The sequence below is a fragment of the Anser cygnoides genome, chromosome 1 (assembly GCF_040182565.1).
Source record: "Anser cygnoides isolate HZ-2024a breed goose chromosome 1, Taihu_goose_T2T_genome, whole genome shotgun sequence".
NCBI lineage: Eukaryota > Metazoa > Chordata > Aves > Anseriformes > Anatidae > Anser > Anser cygnoides.
Genome location: NC_089873.1, coordinates 27,202,069 through 27,222,105, shown reverse-complemented (window position 1 = coordinate 27,222,105; position 20,037 = coordinate 27,202,069). Strand labels below are relative to the sequence as shown.

General features: G+C 39.4%; 1 protein-coding gene across 1 annotated transcript in view; it reads left to right on the top strand.

Annotated features, from left to right (window-relative positions):
• The window catches only part of CFTR (CF transmembrane conductance regulator), an 86,272-nt gene that overhangs the window by 55,731 nt on the left and 10,504 nt on the right, over positions 1–20,037 (top strand). The window contains exons 19-23 of the mRNA XM_048050990.2: positions 2,686–2,836; positions 3,960–4,187; positions 5,686–5,786; positions 13,724–13,966; positions 15,826–15,981. Of these exons, the coding sequence (XP_047906947.2) occupies positions 2,686–2,836; positions 3,960–4,187; positions 5,686–5,786; positions 13,724–13,966; positions 15,826–15,981 (879 nt within the window). The remainder of the gene's footprint in view (positions 1–2,685; positions 2,837–3,959; positions 4,188–5,685; positions 5,787–13,723; positions 13,967–15,825; positions 15,982–20,037) is intronic.

The following is a 20,037-nucleotide window of genomic DNA, read 5'->3' as shown; positions in this document are numbered from 1 at the left end:
CTTCTCAGAGTGACTTGTTCCAGTGTTTGACCATCCCATAGTAAAAAAGTTTTTATGTTTAAGTGGAATTTTGTAAATTTTGACTTGTGCCCATTGCCTCTTGTCTTTTCAGTGGGTGACACTGAGAAAAGTCCATCTCTGTCTTCTCTACTCCACTCCAAATACCTGATGACATTTAAATATACATAAATTATAAAAATATTTTTTATAAATAGAGATTAAATACTATTACGTATTTATACAAACTGCTAAAATCCCTCTGAGCTTTCTCTACTTGAAGTTAAACAATCCCAAGTCTCTCAGTCTGTCCTCATATGTGAGATATTCCAGTCCTCTATCACCTTCATGATCTTTCACTGGACTCAATACAGTATGTCTGTATGTCTCATACTGGAGAGCCCACTCCAGTTACTGTCTCACCAGTGCTGAAGAGAAGGGGGAGATCACTTTCCTTGACTTTCAGGCAATGTGGCCTTCTTTGCTGCAGGGATGCATTGCTGGCTCATGGTCAGCAGGACCCACAGAACCTTCTGTGAAAAGTCGGTCTCCGACCTGTACTGTGGCTTGTGGTTATTCCTTCCCAGGTGCAGAGATCTACAGGAAAAAAAAGACTTCTAAGTCTATTGGGATGCCCAAATCCAAGTCTGACGGAGATGGAAAGTTGCTGTCCGCTAGCCTTCAGTTTATGGTTGCCTAAGTTTGTCATTGGGATATGCAAATGAATTCTGAGCTTTTCCCAAGAATTTGGCACAAAATTTTAGAGCTGGTTCTCATTCCCTCTTCTATGGGAATGAGATGACTCACATGACTCTCATATTTAAGGACACTGCTTCCTTCTTTGTTGCAGCAGTGGATGTCATGATACATTTTTTTCTTAGGACTTTTGTGGGCATTAGACATATCCTCCTTTTACGGATGATGGTTCTTCATCCAGGATAAATGAGGCCCCAGGATTTCTCTTCAGTCACTGAGATACACCCAGCTATGCAAAAAGGAAGAAAACCTACTAATTTTACATCAATTGCAAGAGAGAGCATGTGTGATGTGATGTTTTCTCTGACAGCCATCTGGCCTGCTTCCATACATTTTGAGTATGAGTTATAGCCAGCTAATGACTGCAGTAGCATTGCAACCAGCTTAAACATCTATCTGTCTTCTACCAGTGCAGGTAGAAGACAGGAGGGGTCTTCTTACAAGGGGGTCATAATTTTTTGGAAATCCTTCATATGAGATGCTGTTAGCACACATTGGTATTCCCTAGGGTTTAAATATATATATATATATCTCATATAATATATATATTTCATATATATATAATATATATAAAATAAGTTTTGAGACTCACTCAGAAAATCATAGTGAACTCACTGGGCATTTATAGCTATGGTCTTGACTGTGTTTCCCCTAAATTAATAAACCACCATTGGTTAACCAGTTTGGCTGCTGCAGTCGTTGCCACTCTGGATGCTGGCTGAGTTGCTGTCTCTACCACCAGCTGTGACTTCCAAAATGATGACACAGAGGAAGCACTGGAACATGTCTCCTGGTCTGGCCTCCATTCCAGTCCTGAAAGCTCAACCTCTGTGTATCTGCTTGAGCAGGGGTTGAAGCAAGTAGGCTCCAGAGGTCCCTGCCAATCTCAGCCATGCTGTGGTTCTGTGAGCTGGTCAGTTACAGTGATGTTTCAATGTGATATTCATCTTTGTCAAAATTGTCCATTTGCAGTTGTTTTCAGATGATAAGCTTGCAGATTGAAGTAGTTGTTTAGTGTGAAAGGTAACACTCTTATATAAAGCAGACTTTTGCTATTCTGCATACATGGATGTATCTGTTTTTCACCAATTCAGGTATAAGACAGAAACAGCCCTAGTGCTTAAGATGTTTCCAGAGTAAAGACCAAGACCTGATTTAGAGCTACTGAGGATGAGGTCTTAGGAGAATGGTAGTACTTTCTGGTGGGTTAAATAGATTAACTCTGGAATGATTTTTTTTTTTTCTGTTTGAGTCTTCTGTCTCCTTAAAACATGTTTGTTTGTTTGTTTTCCCTTCTAAGTAATACCACAAGTTCTCTTACGACTTATCTCCTGTCTTCTGATCAGAATGACTATAATCACTAGTTTCATATGTAGGTTACAGTCCCTGGAACAGGTGCTGATGTACTATTTCCCATTTTTTCTAATCCTCAGAAAAAATGATTGTCCCAGAATCTGCAGGAGACTGGGTCTCAGTTTCTGACAATCTAGCACACCTAGCCTAGGAAAGACAGGGACAGCTTCAGTAGGCCTGGGAGGTGGCTGCAGATACAGCAACTATCATTCTTACAATTTTAACTGGAGAGTGAGTGCATAGTTTTTTTTTTTTTGTTTTTTTTTTTTTGTTTTGTTTTGTTTTGTGTGTGAGTGTGGCTTCATAATTTAGAAGTTTGCAATACTGGCTGTACTACAGAAAACATTTCTTCTGTGTATTAGAAAAGATGACAGCCATTCCTCTAGGTCATAGATCTGGTCTCAGTTATTCTTGATCTTTTCACAGAGGCTTGTTCTCAGCTGCAAGTCGTACTTAGGTTAGCATTTTGTGGTTCTCAAAACAATACACAGTTGCCATGGGAAGGAGATTCATCATCAATCTCTAGTCTGTCAAATGACAAGTTTACTATATCAATAGTATTTTTCTTTCATTCTACAGTTAATACTGATTGTGATTGGCGCTATAACAGTAGTCTCAATATTACAACCCTACATCTTCCTGGCATCAGTGCCTGTGATAGCAACCTTTGTTGTGTTAAGGGCATACTTCATCCACACTTCTCAGCAGCTGAAACAACTGGAATCTGAAGGTATGAGCAGCAAAATTGGTAGACTCCTAAATCTGCAACAAATCAATTGAGAAGTGATTCACCCTTTCACCTCTTCTTTGCCTTTTCTCTTGTAAGATGCTATTGTCTCTGCGAGTAGAACACATATCTCCTTAAAAGCACTGCTGTTACTGATCCAGCCAATACCGAGTGCTCTGCTGCCAAAGAGCGATGGAGAAGACCTATTTAAAGCTGGGCTTTATCACCACTGCAGCTGAAAACAAATAAAGTCCTGACATACAGTTTTTTGATAGTAAACTTAATGTGAAAAAATGTGGTCAGGCTTTTTATGTGCGCCAAGAGTTTCTTTCTTTATAAGAAAAAAATTCAATGTCTGTATATTTCTTTTATGGCTGCATATAATTCTTATTTCTGAATAAGTTATTTGACTAAATTTCTTCCTCTCCCCCTACTATGAGACTAACATGTGCCCAATAAAATGGAAAAAATGATTCTGAAGTGTGGGTTTGCAGATCAGGACTGTGGTCTGGCTTTACAGAAAACTGGCAGATCCTCAGTTAGTTATTTGTGAATCTTAAACACTGATGATCATCTTCACTTTTACTCATGCATAACTCAGAAGCTCCTCAGATATAAATTTAAATTTGTTTAATGTTCACAGAGATCCAGCACTGTCTCACCACTTTAAACAGATCATGCAAAATCTGCTTAAAGTTACCACCGTGTCAGTAGAGTGGAATCCAGGGCACTAAAGTACTCTAGCTGCGCTAAGCAAACAACAACAAACGGCACAACCTTTACGTGACGGAGTTTGCAGAACTGTAGGAATTCATTTTGGCTGGGGAGGAGCCTTCTTTCCCTTGTGACATCTTACAGCAGACCAGGAGTTTCCCCAAGTAACATGCCAAATATGAGGAATTAGAAGACGCATTCAGTGTCTTCCTGGCTTGCCAGTGAATGGAACTTCAACCCATTCCCACAGATGCTGTTGTTGTATATCCTGTGCTAGGATTACTTAATATAAATTAAACCAATGACAATAGTTACACTGCTGAGAGTTAAAGCACAGGGCTGTGTATTTTTGTTACATCAAAGGTATTTTCTTACGAGTGTTTATGATGTTTCTTATTTAAACACTTTACAGCTCGGAGTCCAATATTCACACATCTTGTTACAAGCTTAAAAGGACTATGGACGCTGAGAGCCTTTGGGCGGCAGCCGTACTTTGAAACCTTATTTCACAAAGCTCTGAACCTACACACAGCAAACTGGTTCCTCTACCTGTCAACGCTGCGTTGGTTCCAGATGAGGATAGAAATGATTTTTGTTGTCTTTTTCAGTGCTGTGGCATTCATCTCTATCATAACTACAGGTACAGTTAACTTTACTGGAATACTGAAATGCAAGTCTTGCTTCTGCTCAACAGCTCAGCTGTAGACACTTCTGATGGAAATACATCATTGTATATTCCAGCATACATTGGACTCACTGATTTAAGTATGTCAGAAAACGGAAAATATGATTTACTTAAAATAGAAATTAAACAATATTGTGTGCAATCTGCTGTTGCAGAAGACTCATAGAAAGGATTAGTTTGCAAATAATATCTGAGGGGCCAGAACTTTCTTTTCTTGACTATGATTGCTATAAAAGTAGTCTTGTGGCTTCTAAACCACATTAATGTAACCACATGAGTGTACCGAAATGTTTGGATGGTGATTACCATGTGTATAGCTTGAAGTTTTTCAGTAAATCAAGGTTAATATTCCTCTCATTTTGCAAATGGCTGAGTAAGACATGGTAAGTTTTAATGATCTCTTAAAACCGCATCAATAGCAGAAGTACTCATTCAGTTTTCTAATTCCCACCCACTGACTTTTTTCCTGATGTGAAGTTTTGCAAATTCCATTCAAAATACCCATCAAAATGAGATAAGACAAAAGAGAAAGGCTGTATACCTTACTGTCTTGCTCGTATCTGAAATGCTGTCTGTGGCTGGGCCAGGTGAAGCCAGTCTTTGGCAAGCAGAGTAGGAGCTGAGAATTCCCAATGTGTCGGAACAGTTCAGTTTTGTAGAAAAACTCGGCAGGTTTAGCTACAAATAAATTTTAATACAATTTTTAATTCAGTATGCTTTCATTATGTACGTTTTTTGTTGTTGTTGCTGTTGTTGTTTTTAAATCTTCATTCTCTGGCAGTATACTCCTTTTCCCCAGTTTTACACGGAACTTTTTGTTCAGGATCTGGATATAGTTTCACTGCTATGACAGCTGATGAACAAGGAGTTGCTGATTTTGTGAATGAGGTTTTTTATTCTAACAACATCCAAATGTAATTTGATCATATTTCAGTGTTGAGAAGGAATTATATAAAAGTGCACATTTCATCCAATATTGTATAGCGTATGAAATATTATCCTCTGTTTACTGTACTGGGAGCTCTCATGACTTTTGGAAGGGAAAAGAAAAAAACACATACTTTCTATATGAAAATATGCATCTACAATACTTTTGTTACCTAGGAGACTTTTAATTCCTCTAAAATTCATAGGGAAACAATATTTCATCTCCCCTTTTAGTTTTTTATTTTGAAGACCTAGTAGTTTTTTTTTTAATTTGTTCCTGTTTTTATTTGGAAAACTGACATATTTTTTTCTTCATTTTTTTCAGGAGTTTGATGACTAAACTGTGAATCTTTTTGTATAATCAACAAACCCATGTTTTCTGCATCAAATAAAAGAGAGAATTTGAATATGTATTTTAAGATGTTATATGTATCTTATGTATTGTATATGGTATATCCATATTAATTTTCTGATCTCTATTAGCTTTTTATTTGCATATATATTGAATATATGTTTCTCTCTGTAGGTGATGGACCAGGCCGAGTTGGCATTATTCTTACTTTAGCCATGAACATCATGGGAACCTTGCAGTGGGCAGTAAACTCAAGCATAGATGTGGATAGCTTGGTAAGCATAAATTGTGCTGTGCTGTGCTCTGTTTGTGTTGAGAAATTGCCTTATTTTGTTGATTGTGGATGTTCACTGAGTTATTATCAGACTTGTATGTCAATCAAATGTGTCAGGGAAATTCTCCTTATACCTTTTGCAGCTACCTACTGGCTTTGGCAAAGCACAAGCCAAGTTTTTCTATGATCAGAAATGCTCCTGGACTAGAAGAGAGAACAGCAAATACTTGCATTTAAGGATTCAGATTGCATATGTAGCAGTGATGGGAAAACTTCGGAAAGACTTGGCATTTTGTTATGGTTATATATCTAACCAAACCTTACTTGGTCCACTTAAGTGCTTTGCACAGCAGATCATAATGAATGTGTTTAAGTTCCTTTCATGCAAAATCAATAGTGATATACATTTTTCCTAGACTTCCTTTATGGTCTTTTTCTGGTTTTGTTTAAAATAACCTATGAAACAAGGCTTTGGAGTTGTTCTTGTTTATCTCTTTAATTTGTGTATTTAGTTCATTAGTTAGGATTGACTTTTAAGGCAGAATATTTCACATGGTCAATTCATCATCACTTATTTGTTGAGATGTGAGAGGCAGACAGGAAACTCATAAAAGAATACATTTGTTCCTGCAGTTTTCATCATGCATGAGCTTAAATGTATGAAAGTTTCGTATGTTATTTTTGAATTTAATAGTTACACTTCAGGCATTCTAGGGTTCATTTTGGACAGAAGAATTCTTCCAACAAAATTCAGAAGTCATATAAACTGTAATTACATCTATTAAAAATTGTGAGAAAAAAAATATCTCCCACATCCAGTCATACCCCCTCTGAATCCTAAATTAGCTTCTCAAGCCAACCATTTTGGCACTGGGAAACAAATAGCTTTTACAGCAGATCTTGGAGACCATTAGATCCTGATTAGCTGAAATGAGTTGTTTAAAAAAGAAACGGGGCAGACAGTGACAGTGAGGGAATATTTGCTAGTTCAGCATTTCTTTAAATAAGTGATTCAACTACCCTCATCCTGAAGGAAATCCTTAAGAGCGCTAAAACTGGGAATTAACCACTTACAACATCTAATCTCTTGTTTACGTGTATGATTAGTGATAGTCCAGAAAGCTGACTGCCATTCAGGGACACATTTTTTCCCTATCCACCAATTGTTTTAAGATGATTCTTCCTTGGGTTGTTAGAACAGCCTGTCTTGAAGGGCAAGCAATTTGTGCAAGAGTTTGTTTGCCATAACTGCAAGAGGAGCTGAACTGCAGCTGTGTGACCAATACAAAGTAAAACATGCCATTGGTAAGGCGTGATGGTGACAGTAACATTCAGACAACTCTCTTGTATAGTATTTTAGCCCCATAAGGCATAACGTTATCATCTGAAATACAACAATCTGTATGAGAATTATGTTTAGTTATTATACTGGTTAATGCAAACTGATGGCATTTCACACAAGAGCAACTGAAAATCTTACTGTAGGATTCGGAGGGTGCTGGACACACTAGTGTTTTAATAAAGAAAAACATCTCCTTTTCTAAAACACGCTGATGCTAAAGTGTCATCCATTAATAGCAATATAAAAGTAAATTAATTCCCTTTCCCCAGCAAAAGAAAGTTGCAATTTGCCTTAGGAGTTTGTGAGTTCTTTTCCCTATATTAAGACAAACCAGAGTGCTGGAGCACTGGTTCTATTAATGACAGTCTCCTAAGTTGCCTCAGTTTATAGACAGATGCTCTGGACTTGTTTTGGCACCACCCCCATCCCATGGATGTTTAAGTATCCCAGGTGCCAGGCTGATAGATATTCCTGTTTTTCCTGACATTCAAAAGCTGCTTTTGTGTTTGAGGAAATAAGAACAGCTTCATGGTTTTGAGGTAATACTGCTTCACTGGGTGATGCAGATATATGATTTTCTACGCTTTATATTGTCTACATTTCAAACTCCCCCCCTTTAAAGTCTTTTACAGTCATTTGGTTAAAGCCTGGCGTAGTGCTCTGTTTTGGTTATATTTCTCCCAGGGGGTACTCCAAAGCCCCCCACAGGACCTGATTGGCAAGAATTGACATATCTCCTTGTGCCTCCAGTTACACATATGCACACGCTGCTCTCAATGACATTACTCCTGCCATTCCTTGAGCAGCTGTGACATCCATGCTTACCAGCCGGCACACGAGTGTGCCTGAGTACTCACAGTTGTAGGTGGTGTCTTCGGTTGTCATATAAGCTGGTGTTTTCTGCAAGGGGTTGAAACCCATCGCTGATGACACAGCTGCTGCAATTAGTGCATAACATTAACCTCGCGCTGATTTTTTCTTTTACAAAATATGCAAGATATGGGACATTTGAGAAATAAGTGCAGACAAAAGGATAAGAGGGTAGGAGAATAGGTAAACAGGATCGTGTGAAGAAGGAAAAAAATGTACTAGAAGAAATACTGGCCAAAGAGACTGGTAGGTGGCAAATTTGACTTAATTTCATGCAGCCTCCTTCTAGGGCTTTCTGTGATGCTGGCATACATTTTCAAGCAATGCGAGTTTCTAGATTCTGGATTTTTGTTTTACATGCACAGATATACTCTTCTTTGAAGTGATTTCTGTTGAACTTTATTTGGCTCTAGCTGAAAAATCCCCATTGTCTTTTAATACCCCATAATGGTTTCGGCATTTTGTTCTCTCAACTCCTGATACTTTATCTGCTCGTTTTCTCCTTTTTTTTTTTTTTTTTTAAACATATGTTGGTCACTCTGACAACTATCCATTGTTTCATTTAAAGCTACCAGTTAGGCTAGATTTATCTCCTCACTTTGATCATTTCTACTAAAACCCCTTTAGCTGGTTTTCACTTTTTTTCTTATCCCAACAGGCAGTCTCGTTATATATATTATATATAATTTTTTTTTTCTCCATAAGGAAATAAAAAACAACTTTTTCATTAAATGATGCTTTCACAGATAAGCATTGGCTAGTCCCAGTGGAATGTTAATGCTTATAGCCTCCTCTTTCACTGATGTGTATCCTGCAATAACAGCACTAAAACTGGGAAGGACAATTCCTTTTATCAGGGAACAAGAAGTTGCCATGCTTTCACTGTTGCCAAGATCACTCATGTAAGAAGATATAAAAAGAATCCCCAAAAGAGATATTAAAAACACACTTGCTAAACTTCATAGTGCCCCATCCTGTACACCACGATGTTGAAGAATTATAGTGCATGGTACAGAAGTGAACCAAAGAAAAAAATAGGATTGTGAAAAATAATGTTGCTTTTACAGCTGGTTTTCATGCTTTTATTTTTCCATGCTATTTCTCTTTGAACCTGTTTAATTGGTAATTTTTAACTAGGAAATGATCACAATATTCATTTTACTATGGTCATCAGAAAACCTGAGAATACTGTTAGTCTAGTAAAACTTTAAAAATTAAATACTTGACTGTATAATCTGCATGAGAGTGACAATTCTCAAAATGAAGGGTTGGTCATCTCGAAGGGCACAGAATCAATAAGAATCTGTGAGAACATTTTCTTTTCTGTCTGCAAAGCAATATGAGAAAGAGTAAAAATATCATCAGAAGTTTGAACTAAGTATTTCAATTTTGCAGTTTGGAAGAGGATTATATGACCTGTAAGTGCAGCCAAAACATAACAGTAAAATATAAGAAACCTTAGTAATAACATATGGTCTGTCTGCACCGACCCAGTTTTCACAGTGACTAACTGCGCATTTTTTATTTGTTTGTTTGTTTTTCACAACTTGAGCCATTGGACATTTTGTGGATGGCCTGTTTTTGAGGGGATGGTGTGTGCTACACTGTTGTTAAACACTGTGCCTATCTGGTTTGGAGAAAGTAACTACTCTTTCTAGCAGAAGAATATAAGGCCTTATGAAATTAATAGTATTAGATTACTTGTAAAAGAATTACTTCTTCCACATTCTGGAAACATAGGTTACATAATTATATTATGAATTCTCATCCAACGTTAAGAAGAGTTTAAGTGATATTAATGAGAAAATTAGAATTTGTAATGTTATTTGTAATGTTATTAAAATTTCAGTAAAATACAATTAGGCAAGGCTTAAAATAGTGTATTATGCTCTAGACATTTTTAGCTGAAAGTAGTAAATATACTCTTTTATTCTAAAGCATTAGTTGGAGAATGTGAATATAGCAGGTAAATTGCTGATAGGAATAATGGATAAGAAACTTGCTGTCATCTACATTCTACCTGTCATTATGAATGACAGAAGATATCTACCAGTGGAAGGAAGAATGGATATCATTGTAAAATGTTGCTGACACTTATGCTGAATTCTGCCCAGATCTAAATCATAATGCAAATTACAGAATCGGGAAAGCATCCTTCTGAATTGATTTAAAGTATTAAGTTGTCTAAAATACCCTCAAGTGTGAAGTGATTGATAAATCTGTCAGGGGAACTTCGAAATAGAGATTAAACTTTCTGTTATAAGATAAGGCTTGTTGGCCAGATGTCTTACTAGCAGATTTTAGCTATTGTTTAGTAGTAGGATCTTCGGGGCACTGACAGAAGTTCATTGCTCTTGACAAAGCCAGGAAAGAAGATGCAGTATTTCTGAAGCTGTGATATTTCTAAAAATATAAGATTTCTGGTTAAAAAAAAAAAAAAAGTACTATATAACATCAACTAAAATAAATGCACGGTGTTCGTTGTGGGGGTTTACTAAATACAGTCAGACAGGAAAACAATCATCAGTCTCGTCCAAGGTCCTTCTGTTTGTATCACCAAAATGAGATGACATTCAACTGTCAACATGATGATTACCATGCCTTTCCATCTTGCACGCTAGTTGAGATGGAAATTGTGATCAATAGGCTTGGGTGTTAGCATGCCTTTCAAAACTTCTGTCACAGTTTTGTTTCAAGGTGATGAGAGATGTAAGCAATTTTCCTAATAGTTCCTGGTATTATTTATATTTGCTTCCAAATTGAAAATCCACCTAACAATATTTCAATCTGGATCGAAGAGCAGGAAGGAATGATAATACATCAAGTAGCATGAGTTTACAGAGGGAATACAAAAACATTTTAATAAGGTCAAAGATGTACAAAGGGATTTCCATAATGTCTTTAAAGAGAGAGATCTGGGAGTACAGATTAGAGAACAAATGCTAATAATAAGGCCCAAATAGTCCTGGATGCAGTACCAATGTGTGTATATATTTACTTACTTATTTTGTTAAAGACTTAATGACCAATAAGAATTGACACTGTCTTATAGCTTAATCTTGCTTTCAAAAGTAAAATTTTGGCAAAATAAAGACTGTAGTTAATTAAGTTAGGTGAACTAAAGTGCATAGGAACCTGGTTGTAGAAGAAACTCATGTCTTCTTGAAGTGAGGGGTTGGAATTTGTTTCCTGTATATCATGGGAATAGCAGTAGGAAATTACGGAGACTCTAAAACCACTGGGATTAGCAACATTCTCTGGAAGCATATTGGTAACGACAGTCTCCACAGAACCAAAACAAGCTATGCATTGGAGATCAACAAGCATAAAGAGAAGCACAACTTGACAAAATCAGAGTTAGATTTGCAAATGGCCCAAGCTTTAGATAAATATTTGGTCTCAGTTTTCAGTAATGACAGTGTTTAATATTGGGAGTCGGAATTGGAGTGGAAGGTAGGAATGGGATTTATAATCTCTGAACGGGAAATTACATGCAAAAAAAACAACAACACCAAAAACAAACAAACAAAAAAACCCAGCCTAGTTGTAGTTGCATAATGCAAGTAAGCACCTAAGGTATAATCCTGGTCTCCCTAAATTTCCTGTGCAGTCAGTGGAGAGTTACATACATCACCAGTGAGTTGGTCCATCTAAAAGTGGAGTCTTTAACTAAACGTGATTGGGCTCTGCAGTTGGGCATTTCAGTTAAACCTGTAAAACTGGGCTGGAATAATGCAGATCAACGCACCCAGACTGGGTGGCACTGGACCCAGTTCAGAGTTCACCGCAGAGTTCAGAAAGGACTGTCTGAGAAGCTGGAGATCTAGTAACTGCTGCTTCAGATGACCCCACCAGCCCGGCAGTGGTGGCACATGACAGAATAACAAACGGTACTTTCAGTTGAGAAGGAGAGATTAGAAGTCACTGATGCCACCATCAGTTTGTTAGTCCAATGGCAGGATCTTCAGAAACTAGTTTGAAGAAGTAAGCAAAGATGTAGTGCTTACAGAGGGAATAAACTCAAGTTTGCTGAAATTAGGTTGTGTCAGACTAACCTGATAACTGTGTTTGATGATTTATTTTCCAGACAAAAGTAATGCAGTAGATCTGATCTGATCTGTCTTCTGGAAAGCATTGGCTCTAGCTCTGTTTCAGAAATTATGTAAATGAAGGGAGATCAGGATTATTACAAAACTGTAAACTAGTTAATGAATTGGATAGAAAGGAAACGGCATTAAGCAGTAAGTATTAAGCTGTAGACAGGCTACTCAACAAAGATTAGGTTTGTGACTGAGCTAGTTTTAATCTTTTTTTTCTAATGCTCTCAACAAAGGAAAAAAAAATTGTGTTGAAGAAATCTGCCAAAGGCACAAAGCTGAAGGGCAGTGTCAGCACAAAGAACACTGAGAGTTAAAAGGTATTAGGTGACCTCAGATGACAAATATGAAACAGATTTCAGTAAACAAAGTGCAAAGGCTTAACTTAGAGACTGCTAAGAATAACCTCTCTTGTAAGTAAGGATCTCTTCAGTTAGAAATGCCTGAGGTGGAGGAAAGCTTGGCCGACCACTGCTTGATCAAAGGATGACTGTAAGATGTGATTGTGAAGTAAAGAATATGTGTTGAGATATGGTTAATATAGGTAGGAAAGTATCAATGCATCTGTACCACGTCCCTGTAAACATCATTCAGAATGCTGTATATGTTCCGATCAGACAGGAAAGATTAATTTCAAGTGGGATGTCTGGAGAAAGAGAACGTATGTTAAGAAAGAGGCTTAAACCTGGATTTTCTTTAGTCCTGGAGAATAAAGGGTGACTCGATCTGAGATGGCCCTCCACAAATAGGTGGGGAATGCAGCTAGGAAAAAAAGAACTGTTTAGAATTTAAAATTTAAAAATGCCCAAGAACAAACCTGCCCATAGAATTAAAAGTATCTTTTATGATGGCCTAAGCAGTGAAGTTCTCATGAAGGAGATGAATTAACTGTCTATTAACTGATACTTGACGCATTTATAAAAGATTGTGTATGAGATAAGGAGGATCCCTTCTAGTCCCGTGCTTCTTTGAAAATTCACCAAGACAGCTATGAGCAGATAGCAACTTGTGTCTGAAGTCCATGAACTACAGAACTTGATAACTTCACATAATATGCACAATTACATATGTAAAAATAATTATGATGGAACTTCCTTGCATTTTTTTTCTAAAAATCTGTAGATAATCTCTCAGAAATATTAAAATGATGTCTGATGACCATACTCTTTACTTGATCATAAAGCTTTGCAGCTTTCAAATTCCATGCATTCTGCTGATCTTTGAAGATTAATCATTATTCAAAGAAATTCAGTTTTCAGACAGGGCAACGCCCTACAGGATGAAGGAGTTGAAGACTCCAGGATTTCTTTCACGTTAATAGTTCGCTTTCGTGTATACAGTTCATCTGCAGTTTTCACAATACATTATAAAGGAAAACAACAACAACAACAACTATTGTGTCCATTTTAGAATAAAGCAAGTGGAATCACATGCTTGGCCAGTGTTGTGAGTACAAGAGAAACAGAATCTAGAGCTCTATAAGAGAAGTAGCCTACCTTTTAAAATTATATCACAGTATAACTTACATAGAAAAGAGACTCACTGTTCTGGCTAGGAATTAGGAATAATTTAATTTTGTTTTGTTTGATAACTAAATATAATTAGAATACTGTTTGTTTTGATTCCTAGATGCGGTCTGTCAGCCGAATATTTAAATTTATTGACATGCCAACAGAAGAGATGAAAAACATTAAGCCACAGAAGAATAATCAGTTTTCAGATGCCCTTATAATTGAAAACAGGCATGCAAAGGATGGGAAGAACTGGCCATCCGGGGGCCAAATGACTGTGACGGACCTGACGGCCAGATACGTTGAAGGAGGAGCTGCCGTCTTGGAAAACATTTCCTTTTCAATAAGTTCAGGGCAGACGGTGAGGCACTGCTTTGTTGTCTTTGATCTGACTTCTATTAACTATTGAGGTGTCATTATAAACCTATTTATTGACTCAGTAAGTTTTTGTAAATGGAAACATGAAATTATTGAAGAACAGAACAAAGTAATCATCAAAATCACCTGAATGACAGAAATGTCTGAAAAAGAGCTCATCTGTAGGATTATTAGCTATGGACAAAAATCGTAAGGAAAATCATTAATGGCTTAATTATCCTAGAAGTCTTTAAGCTATTTACACCTCAGTGAAGCATGGTGAGGGTGTTTGAGCAGAATAAAAATGTAAAATATATATGCAGCAGTTCTCCAAGTCCTCTTGCAGTGCCTGAAGCTTGTCTCCTTCTCCTCCTGTGGACAGGGAAGTGTGCAAGTGAGCACAGATGCTGGGGGCAGACTGACCCAGGTGGAACAGGGCACGAAAGAATACTGGCCGGTGTGCCAAGGGTATCAACGCACCAGCGGCTCGGCGGTCAGAGGGGTGTTCCACGGGTGCTGTAGGCTATGCCAAATTATTATATAGCAAACAATAAACAGTTCTATTCTTTAAAAGGTTTACAACCCCCTAGCTAACCTTTGTGCAGATTTTGTGCAGTCTTAACTGATCTTGTGGGGTTACATTCAAGAAAGAGCTCTCTTTTCAGGGCAGCATTTAGGCAGGTGTTGAACACTCTGCTTGAGGTTCACACTGAAGTATCATCCCCAGCAGGGTGGAAAGAAAGACTTGCAAGATCTCCTGCGCTTCAGCTGTATGGATGAAGAGCCAATTTTAACTCTGTCACCTAGATGAGAAAACAGGTTCAGCGACAATGCCCTGGCCTTGCCATGAGGCAGCTCTAAGCTCCTAGTTTGAATAGCACCAGACTCTGCCAGATTTCATAGATCTGTATTAGTTTACATGAACTGAATATTTCATCTGCTAAGTTTGAGGGCATCAAAACGTTGATACTGGGGGTCTGACTTCTAGTAGCACCATCCTGAAACCACTCTGCCTTCGGAGAAAAGGCAACCTGTGATTCCTGGAGTTTGGAGGTGTGGGTGCTGCTGCAGTGTGGTTGATTTACTTCCTGGAAAATCCATTGAAGCAGAGGAGCAATGGGAATGAAAGATACTTTTGTACTGTACAGAGGAGGGGCAGAGCAATTAAAACAAAGATCCTTTTACGATGACTATGATTTAGACATTTTATCCAATTCCACTGATGAACCCTGCACTCACAGGTAATGCGTCCAGAATTGGAGCATGCTCCTTAAACTGAAGAGGATTTGTCTCTGTCCTATAGGGAAGCAAGGGAAAAACAAACATGAAAGGGGAGAGCTCTCATCTGCTGAGGTTGCTGGTGACACACAACATAGACCTTTGCTTGTCTTGTTTGGTCTGAGGCACTGCGATGCAAAGGATGCCAGGCAGCAGGAAGAGTCCTCACCTCACCTTCACATTTATATTGTCATCATACAAACACAGCCCATACTTGGGGCCCACCATTCAGATTAGCTATATAAAATCCAGCTATTGAAAAAGTCAGTATCGCAGCTTTGGCTGGTGGTTACAGAATAAAAAATAATATATAAACAAATTTCTGTCCTTTGGCTAAGCATAGACTAATGAATTTTCTTCCCTAGTTAATTCTGAAGGTTTACACCAGCAAAACAGAGCCTGGTGCAGTGTTTCATTCAGCCCTTGGTGTAGGCTTTTATCATTCCCAAATGAATGACATACACCATCCCACTGAGATCTTTTTGGGTTGCTCTCCACTGCTAAGATTTCTAAGTGTCGCTGCCTTGGGCTGTGGTTAATATATGAGCAGGATTAAGTGTTTGCTTTTATGAATTTGCATTGCAGGTGGGCCTTTTAGGAAGAACTGGTTCAGGAAAAAGCACTTTACTTTTTGCATTTTTAAGACTGCTGAATACAGAAGGGGATATCCAGATTGATGGCATCTCCTGGAACACAGTCAGCTTGCAGCAATGGAGGAAGGCCTTTGGAGTGATCCCTCAGGTAATGAAAATATTTTATAGGCAGCAAAAGGGCAATTGTGTGCCTTTATTTTCATTGATTGTATATCCATATACATGAAGTTACCTTTAGGCTGAAAGGTAGTTGTTTTCTGATAAGAAGTAGAAAAAAAAAAGGCAAAGATTTTGTGAAAAGGGAATTTGGAGGGATGGAAGTGATAATTTGCAGAAAATGCTACATTTTGAGAATTTCTGTTACTCTTACAAGAACTCGTCTGAAAATGAGAAGTTACACTCAAACAAAAGTGTTCAGAGCCTGCTTATCTCTTTGCCTCTGAAATGGTTCACGTTGATTCAAAATAAGATAGTGCCACCTAAAGAAAAAAATACAGTCAGTGGTGCTCTTACCTCCTGTTTTATAACCATCATGTTTTATGTTTAGTGTGTGAATACTATACATTAGTTATTTTCTTTGATAGGCTAGTAGCAGAACTAGTCATTAACTGATCCTCAAGTTGGAATCCTCACTTTTTTAGCTGTCATCTCTTATTACCCTGTCATGGTGCACGTAAAAGGGGACATGTAATGCTATTTATGCCTGCAGGACTTCTGGCATGTGGGAAGTAAAATAATTTCTTCCCTGTGGAGTTCCAGAGTCATGCCCCGAAATTCATAGAACTACATAATGGTTAGGGTTGGAAGGGACCTTAAAGACCATGTAGTTCAAATCCCCCTGCCATGGGCAGGGACACCTCCCACCAGACCAGGTTGCTCAAGGCCCTATCCAGCCTGGCCTTGAACACTTCCAGGGATGGGGCATCCACAGCTTCTCTGGGCCTCACCACCCTCTGATTGAAGAATTTCTTCGTAACATTATCACTTCTCCTATCACTACACTCCCTGACACAGAGTCCCTCCCCAGCTTTCCTGCAGGCTCCCTTTAGGCATCGGAAGGCCACTGTAAGGTCTCCCCAGAGCTTTCTCTTCTTCAGGCTAAACAATCCCAACTCCCTCAGCCTGTCTTCATAGCAGAGGTGCTCCTGTCTCTGACCATCTCTGTACTTGTTCCATGTCCTTCTTGTGCTGGGGTACCCAGAGCTGCACACAGTGCTCCAGGTGTGGTCTCACAAGAGCAGAGCAGAGGGGGAGAATCACCTTCCTCACCTTGCTGGCCACGCTGCTTTTGATGCAGTGCAGGATACGGTTGGCTTTCTGCACTGCAAGTGCACATTGTTGGCTCACGGTTTTTCATTCACCAGTACCCCCAAGTGCTTTTCTGCAGGGCTGCTCTCAATCCACTCATTGCCCAGCCTGTATCTGTGCTCGGGATTGCCCCAACCCAGATGCAGGACCTTGCCCTTGGCCTTGTTGAACCTCATGTTGTTTGCACAGGTCCACCTCTCAAGCCTGTCAAGGTCCCTCTGCGTGGCATCCCTTCCCTCCAGCACATCACCAGCATCATTCATCTTTGTGTCATTCACAAAGTTGCTGAGGGTGAAGCAATTCCCCCAAAGGCAGTAATTTTTAAGCACTTTGGCCTTGCCAGAGCAATCCCTTCCTTCACTGCCAGCTACACCAGGCAGTCACTGCTCAGGTTCTCCTCCCAGCCCAGCTCTGCCCACCAGGCCGAGCCTAGCTGGCCAGGCCTTGCTTGGCTGGCTGCCCCGTGGCAGCTGATCTGTCACCCTTTCTTCTCTGCTCTGCGACTCTTTCATTTCTGTCTAGTCCTGTAAACTTTTATTTTTTTATTACTGCTGGTTCAGTGCTGTCAGCATGACTTTTGGGTGCAAGCAAAAAAACAAGTCACCCTTTCAGGTCAAGGTAGCTGTGCTGCAGATTGTAAATACACCTGTGTCTAGATTGGCAAAGATTGCCTTGATGGTTTAGTTTGTAGAACAGGTATGTTATATGACTTGTTGAAGGGTGCTTTTGTGAGAGTAAGTTGTCTCCATTGGGAAATTTTTGTGACATAGTGTAACTTTCTGTGTGAGAAGGGGCTTCCCTGTCTCTCCCATAATCATCATTTTGCTTTCACCTTTTTCTTCCCTTTGGGATGTGGGTGCCCAGCCGGGTTTCTGTTTTCCATCTCCAGCTCGCCTTGGGAATGCATGAGCTGAAGAGAAAACTGAATGCTTTGTAACTAGTAGCCTTGCTGTCACAGTGAAAACTATGTTTAATAATTCCCATAGCTGAGAACTCTCTACAGAATCACTGATGGTATTGAAAACATCACTCTGTAGCCATCAGCCAAATGTGAGAAATGTTAATTAAGTGAGCAATGTAACTTGCTCTTCTGCTAGTGAGACACATTTTTTGTTGTTAAAGTTACACATTTAATTCGGTTTGGAAGTCCATGATACGTGGATCAATGCCAAAAAATCTCAGCCCTGTGTTCTCTGGAAATCACGAGTTGCCAGTCTGTTTCCGTGCTTCGTTTTGCAGCTTCTGTCCAAAACTCTTTCTGAGGAACCTCACATTGTACCTCAAAAGCTCCCACATACAGAATGAAATAGTGTTTTCACCAGTATTTTCCCAGCAAGGAAGAGAAATTACTTATGCCTTCCGCCTTTCCCAGCAGAACAAAGAGTGCCTTTTGTTCTCTGCCATTCACCTGCAGCTTCAGAATGGAAAAAGAAAAAAAAAAAAGAGAAAGTCACCTTTCGTTTCCTGGGAGGCTGGCCTATAACAACACATGGATGTTCACAGCCTCAGGAGAGAGGCTGCACTAACAACAAGAGAACGGAGCTAGTTTGACCTGAGGCATGCTTCCTCATGAAAATTTTCCAGCGTTGTTCTTCTCCACCTAAATTTTGTAATTTGAAGGAAAAAAAACCTTTTCCTCCATAGGAATGTCATCAATAGATGTCTGCATAGCACCTACAGTGTCCTAACAGCGGCACATACTGCACTCTGCTCCAGGCAGGAGGTGCTGAAAGAGCCTGAGAGGCAGTCAGGGCTCACACTGAGCCAGAGCAAAGGCAAAGATCCATCTGCTCCTTTCAGTATATCAAATGCAGCTGTCAGTGCACGAACTGGTAAATCACATAAAACAAGTTTCCTGGAGCACCCACAAGGAAGTTCCTTCCTGCACCTCATCAAAGGCTGGCGCTGGTTAAGCACAGCCTCGACCACAGCTCTGCTCCTACAGGATGTTTGTAATTCTCATGTAAAACAGTAACTCAGCGATAACAGGCTGCTGGAAGCACAATCACAGCCCATCATCCCTTTTTACGAGCAGTCCTTTCTGATGCTTCTTCCACAAGACTTTCCCCACCACATTTCCAGCGTGTTTGGTGAGGAAAGCCAGCTGCATCCGATTTCATCACACTGAAGCGCTTTTGCATACTGGTCCTCAAGCAGATTATGTCCTGAAGTATTTGATGGAGCTAGGTTGATGAAAAAGCCTTCAGAAATTCGGCTTTGAAGGGAGAACAAGAGATCTAGAGCCAATTTCCCATTAAAACAAAAGAGGAGAAACCTGAGATCCATAAGGTGTCAGAGTGGATATTTCCTTGAGCCTTGAGTGTTATTCTGTTCATATTTAGACATTTAATCATCCTGACAGATTTCACAGCATTTTCTACCTGTAAATATTCCATATAGAGTTAAAATCAAGCTTAGTATGGAGAACAAGATTACTCTTGTTAGTGGATTGCCAGCCAACCCCCTTTTGTTCCTTCTTTTCACCTAAGAAGTGACATTTTACAACTTTCACCTATTTACTTCCAGTTTTTCAGTAGCCACCTCACTTAGTTTGTTATATCTGCCTGTCTGTCCATCTCCACCATCATCTTTGAAGATGCAGGAGTGGCTGTTTTGTACCATCCCCAGTCACTCCTGTGCCAGGAAGCCCAGCGCCCTGGCGGTGCTAATGTGAGGGTCTTGCAGAGTCTGGATTCCTGCAGGGCATCAAGGCATGTCAGCATCACCACACCTGGGAGCATCTGCTGCCCCAGGCCCATGCACAGAAAATCAGTAAGAGTGGAGATCAGTAAGAACCCCATGTGCTCATTCAGGACATTGTACCAGTTATCCTCTGCATGTGGGTCCAGGAGCACAGCACCTGTGGGAGGCAAGGGTTTTAGTACCTTCAGGAGAG